General features: G+C 39.7%; 1 protein-coding gene across 1 annotated transcript; it reads left to right on the top strand.

The window, feature by feature from the left end:
• Window positions 1–884: 884 nt before the first annotated feature.
• On the top strand, window positions 885–12,291 carry LOC146566471 (cytosolic arginine sensor for mTORC1 subunit 2-like). The gene is made up of 9 exons (XM_085287893.1): window positions 885–894; window positions 1,119–1,262; window positions 2,886–3,079; window positions 5,888–6,020; window positions 7,377–7,500; window positions 9,091–9,201; window positions 10,146–10,228; window positions 11,262–11,356; window positions 11,890–12,291. Exons 1-9 carry the CDS (start codon window positions 885–887, stop codon window positions 11,950–11,952), a joined length of 957 nt encoding a protein of 318 aa, XP_085144019.1. The 3' UTR covers window positions 11,953–12,291.
• Window positions 12,292–13,055: the final 764 nt, after the last annotated feature.

The following is a 13,055-nucleotide window of genomic DNA, read 5'->3' as shown; positions in this document are numbered from 1 at the left end:
CATTTGCCCAGTGCTCTGGTGGGATGAGTCAGACACGTTGACCCTGAGGGCACTGAGCTCTGCGTGTGTGGGGGAGAAAAAGCTTTTCCAAATCTGTTTTTAGGCAGTAGCCAAACATTTTAAGTGTTTAAATCAGATATGACTGAGGATTTCTTGGAAAATAGCTACTCAGATCATTATCAAGACTCAGCTCAGTGGCACAACTTGCTTTTAAGACTTTGTCTCCACTGTTGTTGTGCTGAAATTATGCTTGTGCAAGTTTTTCATGAGGTCATTGCAAGTTGCAGTAAGTCAGGTAAATTATAAGTCCAAGACACAAACGTCAGCTGGCTTGTGGTCTGTGTAGAGGTGGTCAGTCAGCAAATTCACTTCTTTTAATCGCATAGTGACCAAAGATTCTTTATATAATTTCCAGTAAATGTTTGTGTGAATCTACAGCTACACTGGCCTTTTATGAGACTTTAATTCTCACTGTTAAAGAAACCAAACTCTTAGACAGATAAACCAAAGCTAAAATGAAATGATTTTAATTCCAAACACTTATACCAAAGTTGTATATGTATATGTATGGCCTAAAACGTACTTACAGATAAGGTTTTTAAGCTAAATGGGATAAAATGGGATTTCTGTCAGATATAGATGTTTTGAGCTCATAGCCTCAGTATATTTTGTGCATTTAAAAACATCTCTGAATCACGGAGATTCCTGTCAAAGCAAAATTTGCCTTTGTCTGTTGGAGAGGGGTAAAGCTGCCCAGCACTTTATTAATCACTGGGTTTGTGAGCCTCATATTCAATAGAAGATGATGAAGACATGCATTGGTCCTTGTGGGTGTTTATTTAAAGGGGACCTAATATAATTTTTTTCCTTATTTTTTTGTAATGATGGTGGATGGTCAAATTAAACATGGTCAAAGTTTCAAATAATCACATAAGCATTTGTGATTAGATTGTGCCAAATGCTCAGTTTGAGACAGATTTTTCTGTGTTTACTGACTTTAATACCCTTCTGCACTTATTTTATACCCAGAAGCACTACTTTGTACAGTCTATAGGTTAATTCCACATGATGTGTGTGTTTATAGTGTGAGGAAGGAGAAACAGTGAGAGATTATTAAGATTATTTTAAAACTTTCCACATATATTCTCCACTGTTTGATCTGCTCTCCCTTTTCTTTTCCCTCCAATTTAGATGCAAGTTTTTCAGTTTGACAGAGACTCCAGAGGACTATACCATCATCGTCGACGAGGAAGGATTTAAAGGTGAGCCTCGCTTTGTGGATACTAATCTTTGAAGTCACTGTGGCAACCAGAGACCAGGCGGCAAGAGAAGGTCGCATTGTGTAATCTATGATTCTCACCAGCACCGCGCGGCTTCAGCTGACACTGTTTGAGCACACTTTGTCATTATAGATGTGAGGCCAAGCTGCTGCTCGCTGTGTTGGCTGAGTGAGTGAATCCGTGTCATTACACACCCTTCTCCAGGGTGACCCTCCTTAGTTACCCTGGAGACTACAGGCTATTTGTTGCGTAACTGGTGCAGGTATTTTCTACTGGTGGCTGGCTCTGTGGGTTATTGTCTTTCTTATATTGAACTGAACTACATTGTGAAATTAAATCATACTGGAAACCCCCAAGAAGATGCATACTATATATCCTTATGCATGTTGATTATGGACAATTAGTCCCTAATTAGCCCATGAGTGCACAACCCAGTTCAGTCCACATGTCTTGGGTAGATCATACTTTGTATGTTGTAAATTATATTTGGACATGGATGCAGTTTTGGTAACTTTGCCTCTTTTCACCGTCACAGTAGCTTTTAAATCAAACCACCAACATGCGGTTTAAGTCTAGACTTTCAGCTTTTATTTGAGGGGTTTAACAAAAGTATTACATAACAGTTTAAAAATTGCAGCCATTTTTATACACAGTCCCGCACAGTAATTGGACATTTCACTCATGGGAGTATCATTGCCAGGTGAGCCCTGTTCTCTTTTTTACTTGAATCGGAACTCACCTAGCAACTAAAAGTTATGCTTTATTAGCCTTATTTCCTTTGGGATTAATAAAGTATTTCTAAAAGGTTTATATTGATTCTGGGTTTAAAAAAATAAAGCCAGCTCTTCTTTTTACCAGATGTGTTGCCCCCTAATGGCCATTAGAAAGAAGTCCAGCTCTTCTTTCTCCATGAGAAAATGACCCTACTTCTCACTTGTGCTATGACTGCATTAAACACTTTGTGTCGAGATAGTGGTAGTCTTAAGTTTTCTTTAACAACTATGAGCAGATTCAGAGTTAAATAGAGGATGCTTTAGTGCATTGACGTCTTATTTACACAGTCTGTGGTTCTTACCTGCGGGGTTCATTATTTTATCCCAGTCACTGGTGTAAACACAACCGTGGCTTCTCTGTGTTGAAGTCATTAGACAGCTACAGGCACCAGTGACAGGATAATGATAAATGTTAAAGCTCAGAGTTATAATGGCTCAAGAAGACTAAGAAAGTCATCAAGGCACAAATCTGACTCACGAATGACTCAGAAAGGGAAATGCTGGTCTAATATTTAATGCTTTTGCTCTGTGACCTTACCTCAAAGCTGTTAAAAGTATCATATTCCTAATCAGTCAGAAATAAAACTGTATTTATTATGCAAAAGTGAGTACATTACAGATCAAAAAAAGAAAGAAATGAGTGCAGATGAAAACTACTGATACCCAGCTTGTTTTCTTTTTATTCCAAAGAGGTTGTTGGTAAAGATTAAATCCATCCATCTGTGTTGCTGCCTCTATGAAACAATCTGTCTCAAATCTTAACCATTAAATTTTGTGACAGCCAAACAACTGTACCAGCTCCACTCCCAATTGTTTCTGATTTCATTTCCAGAGCTGCCCCAGTCGGAGCACATCAGCGTTGCCGACGCCACGTGGGTGGCCCTTAACGTGGTGTCAGGAGGTAGCAACACATCCACTTCACAACCCATAGGAGTCACCAAAATCGCTAAATCAGTCATCGCACCACTGGCCGACCACAACATTTCTGTTTTCATGCTGTCGACGTATCAGACGGACTTCATCCTGGTGAGTGTGAATATTGTTCATGTCAAGGTTCTGTGTGTGAATGGTGTGGGTCTCGACAGCCACGTGATGCTCTCAAAAAAATGACTCGACACACGGCTCGAGGGGCTGGAGTTATCCCAATTGACATCAACCAATACCATAGGATTAAAAAAATGGGTGTAGTCTCTGAGAAAGGTTGGCACAGAAGCCCCTTAAATATCCTTTCTAATAACCAGCAGGGGGCGTTTTGCACAACAATTTATGACCTCGAAACTAGTTTTGCACTATGGTTTCATGTAGAGTACAATAGACAATATGTTTTTGGGGTGAGGCTTCTGTCAGTTTCACAATTAGATCTTCCCTTCATTCTTCCACACTATCTTTTGTCCTGTCTCCCTCCCCCTCACTCCCCACTGGTTGCAGCAGCCTCCCCTTCCTGAGCCTGATTCTTCCGGAGGTTTCTTCCTGTTAAAAGGGAGTTTTTTCTTCCCACTGTCAACAAGTGACTGTTAATAGAGGGTGGTCTGGTTCTCTCTGCAGTAGTGTAGAGGTTTACCTTACATTTTAAAGCGCCTTGAGCAGAGTTTTGCTGTGACTTGGCGCCTAATAAATAAAATTGAACAGAAATCAAGAACCAAGATGGTGATGCCAAGTCCAAGTTGAGACTTTAAAGTGGGACTTTACAAACCCATGACATCATGGTAGCCCATCTTTTGTATATAGTTGTTGGATGAGAGGCAATACACAGCTGTATACACTGAACAGGCCATCACTCCATCACATGCTGAGCTAAATCAGAAGTAAACTGTTTGTAGTACCATCCTCTGATCTCACAGGTATTTTAATGGCGATAAGTAGAAAAACAGCACTAGCAACTGCTGCAGTGAGAGCCGCCTCTCCGCTGCTTATTTGCATGCTCAGTGGGAACCACTGGGATGCATTTTAATTGATATGAATCCAGACTGTGCTTCAGGTATCATGACAGCACTTGACCTCACACAGCCCCCCTCCCCCGTCTGTCAGAGTGAACTGAAAGTGCAGTTTCTTTTTCAGTTCTGTTTAGTAAAGATGATTGTGTGTTATGAGCCAACAGTTGATCTGCTTCTTAGCATGCTCGGTGTGTTGCATTATTTGTCTTTTATGCAACTCCTGGCAGCACAGTTGTTTACATCTACAGTGCCTGATATGAAAAAGCAATAACCTTGGATATAGTGTACCTTGCACGGCCCCACTTCTTTTGATTTAGGATGAAATCCTTTCTCATGCCTTTTTGGCTACAGGGAGTCTTTTTTCCTTTCTTTTTTTATTGCCTTGCATTAATGGAAAAACAAGGCCTGCTGACCAGCTTCAGCATGTTCATGAAAATGGAAAAAAAACAAAAAACCTGTCCTGATGTTGATAATCTGTTATATAAAGGGGATCAGCAGATCAGCCTCTTGCTGGAATTTAAGGTATCATACTCGGGGCATGCTTCCTGTCTCGACACAGGCTCCTTCCCACTGTCCTAATTGTTGGTATATAAGATGAAAAGAGGTAAAGAAAACGTCCAACACTGACCTTGTCATCCACACCCACAAGCCATCTCCTACCTTCATTTCACTCTGTGTTTCATTGCATTACTGAATCCCTCAGCAGGCCAAAAGACAAACCAGCTTAAGATGTTTTATTTTTTCACTGCTATGATCTTTTGTGTTACATAAAGCGGTAAAGCCTGACCCAAATGTTGAATACACCCATTTCAACAGAGCAACAAGCATCCTGACTGAGTCAGTCTGCTCAGATCTGCCACACACACCAGCTTCTCAGGAGCAACAATTACAAGAGTGACAGCTAATACGCCAATTAAATTCGTGCTGCCACCCTTCCCACCTTAAACAGAGATCAGCTTAGTTTTAATTAGAGACAGCAAAGTTAAAGAAATATAAATATTAATTGCTTCATTACCATAATAATTTTGGTGGCTTTTTCTCTGCCCCTGCTGTCAGCAATTAGTTTCTAAGAAATCTGGAAAACTAATTTCCTTGAAATTTGCTGTGAAAAGTTCTGGCTCCCCGAGGTCTTCTTGACCCTTTCAACTTAATCTTCCAATTCTCCACAATACATATCAAAGCCACATGCTCGTGAACCCCGCTCTTAATGCAATTACACAAGGACCAAAAAATGCAAAATGCATTTGAGTGAGTCATATCATGATGATCTGATTAGACTGTAACAATAATCATCTTAAATGCATTGGCTCATGGCCAGTTCTCGCTTTTCATGTCTTTCTTGGTCTGTTTGCGTTTCAATTTGCTTTGTTTTCCACTTCTAACCGTTGTATGCTCCTTTGCTTTATGTTGCACATGTTTACCTTCGTGTATGAAAAGAGCTCAACAAATAAACCTGCTTTGACATATTGCTCAGCCCTAATGATGCAGGACGGCATGGTTGGCATAAGAGGCAAAGATCCATGTTCCATTTTGTCCGCCCATGCTAATACTCAGAACTAAAGGCTGTGTTTAAAGCAAAGAATGCAGCTTTACTGTCTTCTCTGCTCCTCCTCAGAACATATAAATCTGGCTGAATATGAACAGCCCAATCCCATTTTCTGCTCATTATCAAAAGCCATTTTGTAGGAAGTCATTAAAAGCAAATGTAGATTAGGCAAGCAAGAGAGTGGGCACACTGAAAATAAATGAAAGCATTTCATTAGAAAAAAGCTCGGGCTAGGAGAATAAGAGTGGGATTTCCCATCAAACGATTTCTCTGAAAATTCATCGACATTTCTTTCCTGTTACATATTCAGCATTTACTCTTGACCTCTGAACTCGTTCATGTTGCCGTCCCCAGGTTCGAGAGCGAGACCTCCCGATGGTCATGCACACTCTGTCTTCCGAATTCACTTTGTTTCGAGTGGTCAACGGGGAGACTGTTGCTGCTCACAATCTGGGGGTGACCAATGGCTTTGTGAAACCAAAACTAGGTAAGAGTTAACAAAATAATTCAATATTTCTGTCTAGAGAAAAGCTTAATGCTTTCACCCTGCCTTTAACAGCCTTTAATGTGGACTGACATTTCAATATTTCTGCCAACTTGAGGGGATCCATGGCCAATACTTGGGCCAAGACGTCCAGGTTACTGGTCATTGTTTATTAACACGGATCCATTTTTAAAAAGCCAAATTGTCGCCACTGTGTGGTTTTGAGATTACATCTGCACAAATGCAATCTGCAATGCGATTGGACGATAGTGTATTGATACTGAGATCTCTGTAATCGGAAATGGGTTTTGCAAAGCACTTACAAAATGTTTTCAGACTTGTTTCTTCAACGTAATAATCTCTGCATATTAATTTGTGCTGTTTCACAGACATTAAAGTGGACCCATTATGTTAATTTCCAGCTCCATTTTTTTTTCTTGGAATCTATTAAAGTATCTCTTTAAAACAAACCTTATATAGTACAACCTCAGTTCATTCAAGCCATTATGACTCCGTTCTTTCTCCCTTTGAGACCACTTTCTTTCGATTGGCTGCCCCTCGTGCACAGAATGTTAAAACAGCAGGTGGGTGGGGCTTCTGTGCTCACACCCACAGATCACCATATTAACATCCGCTCTCAGTGGCTCAGTGGTTAAGTGTTTACTGCACGCTGAAGCCTGTCCTTGTGGCCCACATTTACAGTATTTAATATGAGCATCAACGACTGGAACAGCATGTATGTAATATAATATAATCTGGCCCCCTTTAAGACTAGTCCTGGATTAAAAGAAAATTTAAATGTTTCCACTACAGGAAATGGGATATAAAATCTATAAAATGGGATTAAAATGTAATTATGCTTGTTTCTCAGCCCTGAAATAATAATACATTTGTTGTGGATTTGTTTTTATTACGGGTGAGATGCTTACATTTTAAGTTTATATATAAATAAATGCGTAAACTTTTTCAGCATTGTTTAAATATAAAATGTGCAAACATATACATCAAATTGTGTCTAATTAACCTTAATGTTTAAAGGTTTATTTATGATTGTAGAAACGGCTGTTGGATAATCTCCACTAAAGCTCCACTTAAGTGCACTGTGGTGCTTTCAATTACACAGCACACAGTCTTTATTGCTGTTCATACAATTTGTGTTTTGTTCCTGTTGGTGTACAAGCTGAGCTTGAAAGCTCCTTCTTAATGTTGGCAAATGCAGTTTTCAAGCTCACTTTTTCACCCAGCACAGACAAGGGAAGTCTAAGCTCAGATGAATGGAAAAAGGATGATCAGAAAATGTATTGCCATGTAGTCTTTTATTAAGAAGCCTCCTAAGCCCTCATGTATTATCTTTTTCAGTGCCCCGTCCTATCATTCACCCCTTATCCAGTCCCAGCAACATGTTCTGTGTGACCAGCCTGGACCCAGACACACTGCCCTCTGTGGCCACTCTGCTCATGGACGTCATGTTTTACTCTGGAGGGTAAAACATTTTATTACTTCATTAAGGCCCTGAAGGCCTTTTGCATGTTTTGCATGTTGCCAGGATTCCACTCAATCACTGAGAACATTAGGACAGCATCTCTTTATAGTCTATTAATCAAATGTAGGATGTTACTTAAAAGGGATAAAACAGAAATTTAGCTCATTAAGAGAAGTTTGGCCACAGTGGAAAGTAGTATTCAGTTTTTTTGTTATCTAATTATCTAAGTTAATCTAAAGTTATCTGATGTCTTCTGCTGGAGCCTTGTCAAGTCTGAAAAATTATCTTTACTGCCTTGAATTATATAAAAGGGTAAAATTCAGGAAAGCTTATTTTCTCGAGAATAGAAGACTATTTTCACTTTCATTTCCTAGACAAGGAAGGAAAAATTAGGAGATGCTAAATGGTGGCATTTTGAGAAAATGTTCTGGAGCTCAGCCCACACATGAGGTTCAGTGTCAGAATGTGCTGACCTGTGATGCATCAATTTGAACCCTTCTTTCATCTTTTATATTTTTCACACATTAATCATCTTCATGTAAGTGCAGCACCAGAGCGTAAGACTAACCCCACACAATAATGAGAGAATAGTGTAAAATGATTCCATCCATTGTGTGTTAGTCTGCATAATTTGAGGGTTGTTTTTTATACATATATGTTGTGTGCAGTAATACTTTAATTAGAGACCTTTTTGGTCCTGTCAAAGCAGGCATTAACAATGACTGCTTTATTCCACTTAAATGAGGCAATTTTAAGGCCTTTCAAGGTGTTTTGTGTTCGTTCACTGAAATGGCTCACTAGGATACTTTAGAAATGTAAATTACAGCACTTTTTCAATGGGCATTTTCTTATTTTCTGGCTTTTGACAGTCAAAACACCTGCTGTGAAATAGCTCTATAAACTAAAGGGGGGAAAAAAGGAAGTCCCAGTCCACGTTGTTGCACTGCCACCATCTCTGATTATTAAATCAGTGTTGGTGTGGCTTCTCTGAGTTGAAAGTCCAGCTTGACAGGGCAATCAAATTGAAATTCTAGCTTCCGATTTCAAATGGAATATGCCATAAAGTTTTTTTAAAAAAGCAAGAAAATATAGGATTTGTTTTCCTCCTTAGAAACAAGATCGAGAGGTACTCAGATTCCCATACTTGGGGCAGCAACTCCTCACTGACCCAGATTGGATATTCCACACTTTGGACATTTAGTGATTTTTCGCCGCTCGACTGAAGGGCCTTTATCACAGGCCCCGCCCACTTAATGTCTCTAGCTGTAGTTGCTTGAAGATGTCAAATGTCTTCCACTTTCTATGGTCTCTGATGGACACATTCGAGCGAATCGCTTCCAGTGTGTACATTGTTTAACAGATAGCAGTTCTATGACCTCATCAACTCTCACTGTTAGCATTGTTAGGGAACCCAAGGACAACATTGCACACAGGCACGGACTTCAAAATCTTCCTTTTTTTAAAATGGAAAACCCTGAGTTCTTCAAACAGAAACCAGTCTACCTACTCAAGCTGTTAGGCAACACAGAGAGAAATTAATCAAAGTGTCACAGGTCCAATCAAAAACTGTATTGTTTTTGTCTTTGCCAGGCAAAAAGAGTCTGGAGCATCCAGTGAAGACTCAAACCACATCCGCTTCTTCTCCTTCTCCCTGATCGAGGGCTACATCTCTCTGGTCATGGATGAACAGACCACACAAAGGTAGAAGAAAAACACCCACCACTCAACATTTCATGTGCACTGCTGTTGTGTAATTAACTACACTTGTTCTTTCAAGGTTTTGTTGTCTGTTAATCCCCACTAAAAGGACAGCTTGTATTCATGCAGGGGAGTGCGTTTCTGATTGTTGTTTGAGGTGGTGATTAGTTTGTTGCTAGGCAATAAGCAGAGCTATCGGGTGTATTGCACATAAGTCACAGTGGGTTTCAGTCTGACTCATCTACTCCCTTAGTTTCTAACAGTGTACACTAATTAAGCAGGAGGGCCATCAAGGAACTTGAGCAGCTGCAGGTCCCACATGGTTTCTCCTGTGTTAGCATCTGATCAAAGGCTGCCAATGAATAAAAAAAGGTCCGCATTATATTGGTTAGTAACCTCTTCAATCCATGTGGAAGTAAAATAACAACTGGAGTGAACTTGAATTGTTAAGTTTAGATTTTGTTTCTGCAGCATGTAGGTCAGCAATGTCCCTACGTTTTATGTAAGACCGAATGTGTTGCCTTAAAGGGATGGGTCACCCAAATTACTCTGCCTTACAATGGCTCTTTTCTTCAGTGCAGCGGGGTGCACAGCAGAAACAGACTTTAGCTGTTTTTGCACTGTGCTGAGTGGCTAGTGGCTTCTTCTGATGCACCTTTATCTGCTAACCATGCCTGGTGCCATAATTTGTTAAGTAAAGCAAAAAAAGGTCAAATAAAGCCACTCTTGGAAAACATTTAAAGATGACAGAGTTAATGAAATACTGGAACTGAATGATTTAATACTGTGTTTATGTCTTATTATTGGTAACAATTCAGAAATATAGAAATTGTATGACCACACTTGTGTTGCATAAGTGAGTAACTTAACCAGCCTTTATGTGGTACAATTGTATTTTAATAAATACTGAAGCTAATATAATTGTTCTGTTTTTTTTTTTCTTCCAGGTTTCCAAACAATGTACTTTTTACCAGTGCCTCTGGTGAGCTTTGGAAAATGGTTCGAATTGGAGGGCAACCTTTAGGATTTGGTGAGTATTTTTGTTGCTGTAGTAATGGATAGAAGCAGGCCACATGCTACTACAGATTGATGCCAACAAAGCACATGTTCAAGTATCAAGATCAGCGTTGTCAGAACTGGTTTGACAACCATCCCAGTGTGTAGTTAACAGTCTTTAGCATTAAAAAGGTGGTTCACTTTTTACCAGGGTAGATTGCCATACTAACTGCAGGTTATACCTGAGATAAAAGATTAACAGGTATGAAACCACCACTGAAAACTGTGTCACTGTTCCTGGAAGATCTAAAGTCTTTATCTAACCCTAAACAGACAATAAAAAAAGACTATTTCCAGGAACTTTTTCCTGTTGCCTTTAATGTATGATCCTAAAACAAGACACCTATTTGTACTTGTAGGTTAAACCTATGTTTAAATTATATTTTTTGTATTCATTTCTTTTTTGCTGTGAGACCATTAAACACCAGGGCAGCAGGTGAAAGTACAAAACTGCACCTGTCTTACACACACCTGAAATTTCATGGAGTAGTAATAATCTGTCAGATTACCCCCGTGCATAATGCTGCGATACTGAGAAGTCTGTGAACTTACAGTTATTTGTATTTTTGTCGGCTTTCCTTCCTGGCTTCAAATAAATGAAATTTTATTATTGCTGACCAAATATGTGGGTGTAATCCTATAGTTTTCCTCCCAGACACACTCAGACTGCTGAGACAAATCTGCAGCAGCTGTGTTGTTTTATAGTTTTCCTTTGTAAAGTCGGTAGACCTTCTCATTTTTCTGTTTGGTTAGAGGCTTATGTTAGTTGATAACCACCTTCATATAACAGCTTACCTGAGCATCAATAATCAGGCTAAGTGAAGCCTTAGCAGACAAAAAAAAAAGCCAGAATTTCACAAGAAGACCTCAGACCTGGCTGCTCTAATCAGGATAATAAGTGTTATCATGATTAATGTGTATTGTATTTATCAACATGCTTTAATGAGTTGTAGAGTGGTTGTGGGGCCTGTTGAGAGGTTAAAGAGTGTGTTTTTAATGGTCTGCAGATGAGTGCGGCATCGTGGCTCAGATATCAGAACCGCTGGCGACGGCTGACATTCCAGCTTACTACATTAGCACCTTCAAGTTTGACCACGCCCTGGTAAGAAACAGTTTCTACTGCATATGTTTGGTTTGTAATCAACTTGTTTGTAATTGTTGGGCTGTTTGGTTAGTCTAACCAGTTCATGACACCATGATAGACTGTATATAAAAGATGGACATGCATAGCACATCTGGGTCTGTAGAGTGAAGCCAGTGCAAAGGTGTCTTTAAACTTGCATTCTTTCCAGTGGCCAACAGGGGGTCGCTGGTCTAATTTGTATTGAAGTCTTTGGGAAAATGGCTTTGTGACTCCAGTAAACTTTCTTATTGACTTAATTCACTAGTTTCAAGTCAAGATTTTTAGTTCTTGCTTTTCACTTCCAGAAAACCTTCAACTCGAGGCTTTAAGAAGACACTAGGCACTGATCGTAGCAACTACATCCATCTTTTATATACAGTTTATGGCATCAGCATAGGCTCTAAGCAGCTGGAGAGAAACTGTTTCAGCTTTTTCAGATGTTTTTGGGGCCATCAAAAACAAATGAAAATACAATCAGAAAGTTCTAATCAGTTACTTTGCGTCTTCTTCAGGTTCCTGAAGAAAACATCCAAAGTGTCATTGGCGCACTGCGGACTGAGAGTGCTGCACAGTGAAGGAAGCTGGAGAAAGCGATGACGACTACCATCTCCAAAGTCATTTTGTTTAAAAAGTTTATCATGTCCAAAAAGTGCCAAGAGCTTGCTAGCGGACTACTGTGGGTCAACTCTGAAAGGAAGGACGGAGGGAGAGAGGAGGGTGACAGTGTGTTAGGGAAGCCTTTGTTACTCAACCATTTTCTTTACCCCCCCAACTACTCTTTGCCTTCCTTCGTGCCCAAGTCCCCTCCACCTCCACGCTCTGGTAGTTTTTGCATTAGTTTACCAAACTGTCTCTTTTCTTCTCTAAAGCTGCTTCTTCCCACTCCCTGACCCTCCTGAGCACCCTACTGTATTAGTTACGAATGTACTCTCAAAGCAAAATAATTATTATATATAGTTATCAAATTCTCCTTTTTTGTTTGCTTTGTTTTTCCACAGGTCATTTTTCTCAGTGCCAACATGTATGAATGCCTAAACCGATGCCTTTGTCTAAAATACTGCACATGTGCAATTGAAGGAGACAGCCAGCGTTGGCGCTTGTTTTTGCTTTTTAGTCATCGTTGAACGTGTTTTAATCATCGATCTGACTATTGAAGTCCCCCAGACTTAAAATCAGTCTGGCGAAACGTGAAGTGAATCATTTTTTTTGTGCATTTAATAAGTTACATCCATGCACACTGTGAGCAATATGATCGACGGGCCAATCAGGATCCGTAGATTTGATTATTTTCAGCGATTTGGCTGATAGGCGTCATTTTTGTGAGAGGTTGTTGATTTATTTGATTTTGGATAGGATATAGAAAGTTCCCAGTTGACGTATTCTTAATAACTTCTCCCACAGTGTCACAATCAGTTCAAAACGTCTCTGAGCCATTCCCATCAGCCTCTTCTGCACACTGTTTGTTACCTGAAATGGTCAACATGGTGCTCATTAGACCTCTGAAACACTATCACGTGAGCATTACAACCACTCCCACACTAACCACTATGTGCCAAATTTAGGGTCAGTTTGCCACAAAATTAAATTTAAGTCTGTACCATCTTGTGAGGGTTTTAAATTAGCTCTAAATTGTTATTTCTCTTTGTTCATATTGTGTCAGTTAATCTAATTTAAAACA

Source organism: Mchenga conophoros, linkage group LG10 (genome assembly GCF_057382185.1).
Source record: "Mchenga conophoros isolate Kocher_MC1m ecotype Shallow Benthic linkage group LG10, M_conophoros_male_GT1.1, whole genome shotgun sequence".
Classification (NCBI taxonomy): domain Eukaryota; kingdom Metazoa; phylum Chordata; class Actinopteri; order Cichliformes; family Cichlidae; genus Mchenga; species Mchenga conophoros.
Note: the sequence above shows the minus strand (reverse complement) of the source record. Positions and strands in the feature narration are given on the sequence as shown.

Excerpts from the sequence above, each read along its gene's own strand:
- LOC146566471 (XM_085287893.1), top strand. Across the intron at positions 1,263-2,885 it reads CGACGAGGAAGGATTTAAAG|AGCTGCCCCAGTCGGAGCAC; the intron begins GTGAGCCTCGCT and ends TTTCATTTCCAG. Across the intron at positions 6,021-7,376 it reads CTTTGTGAAACCAAAACTAG|TGCCCCGTCCTATCATTCAC; the intron begins GTAAGAGTTAAC and ends TATCTTTTTCAG.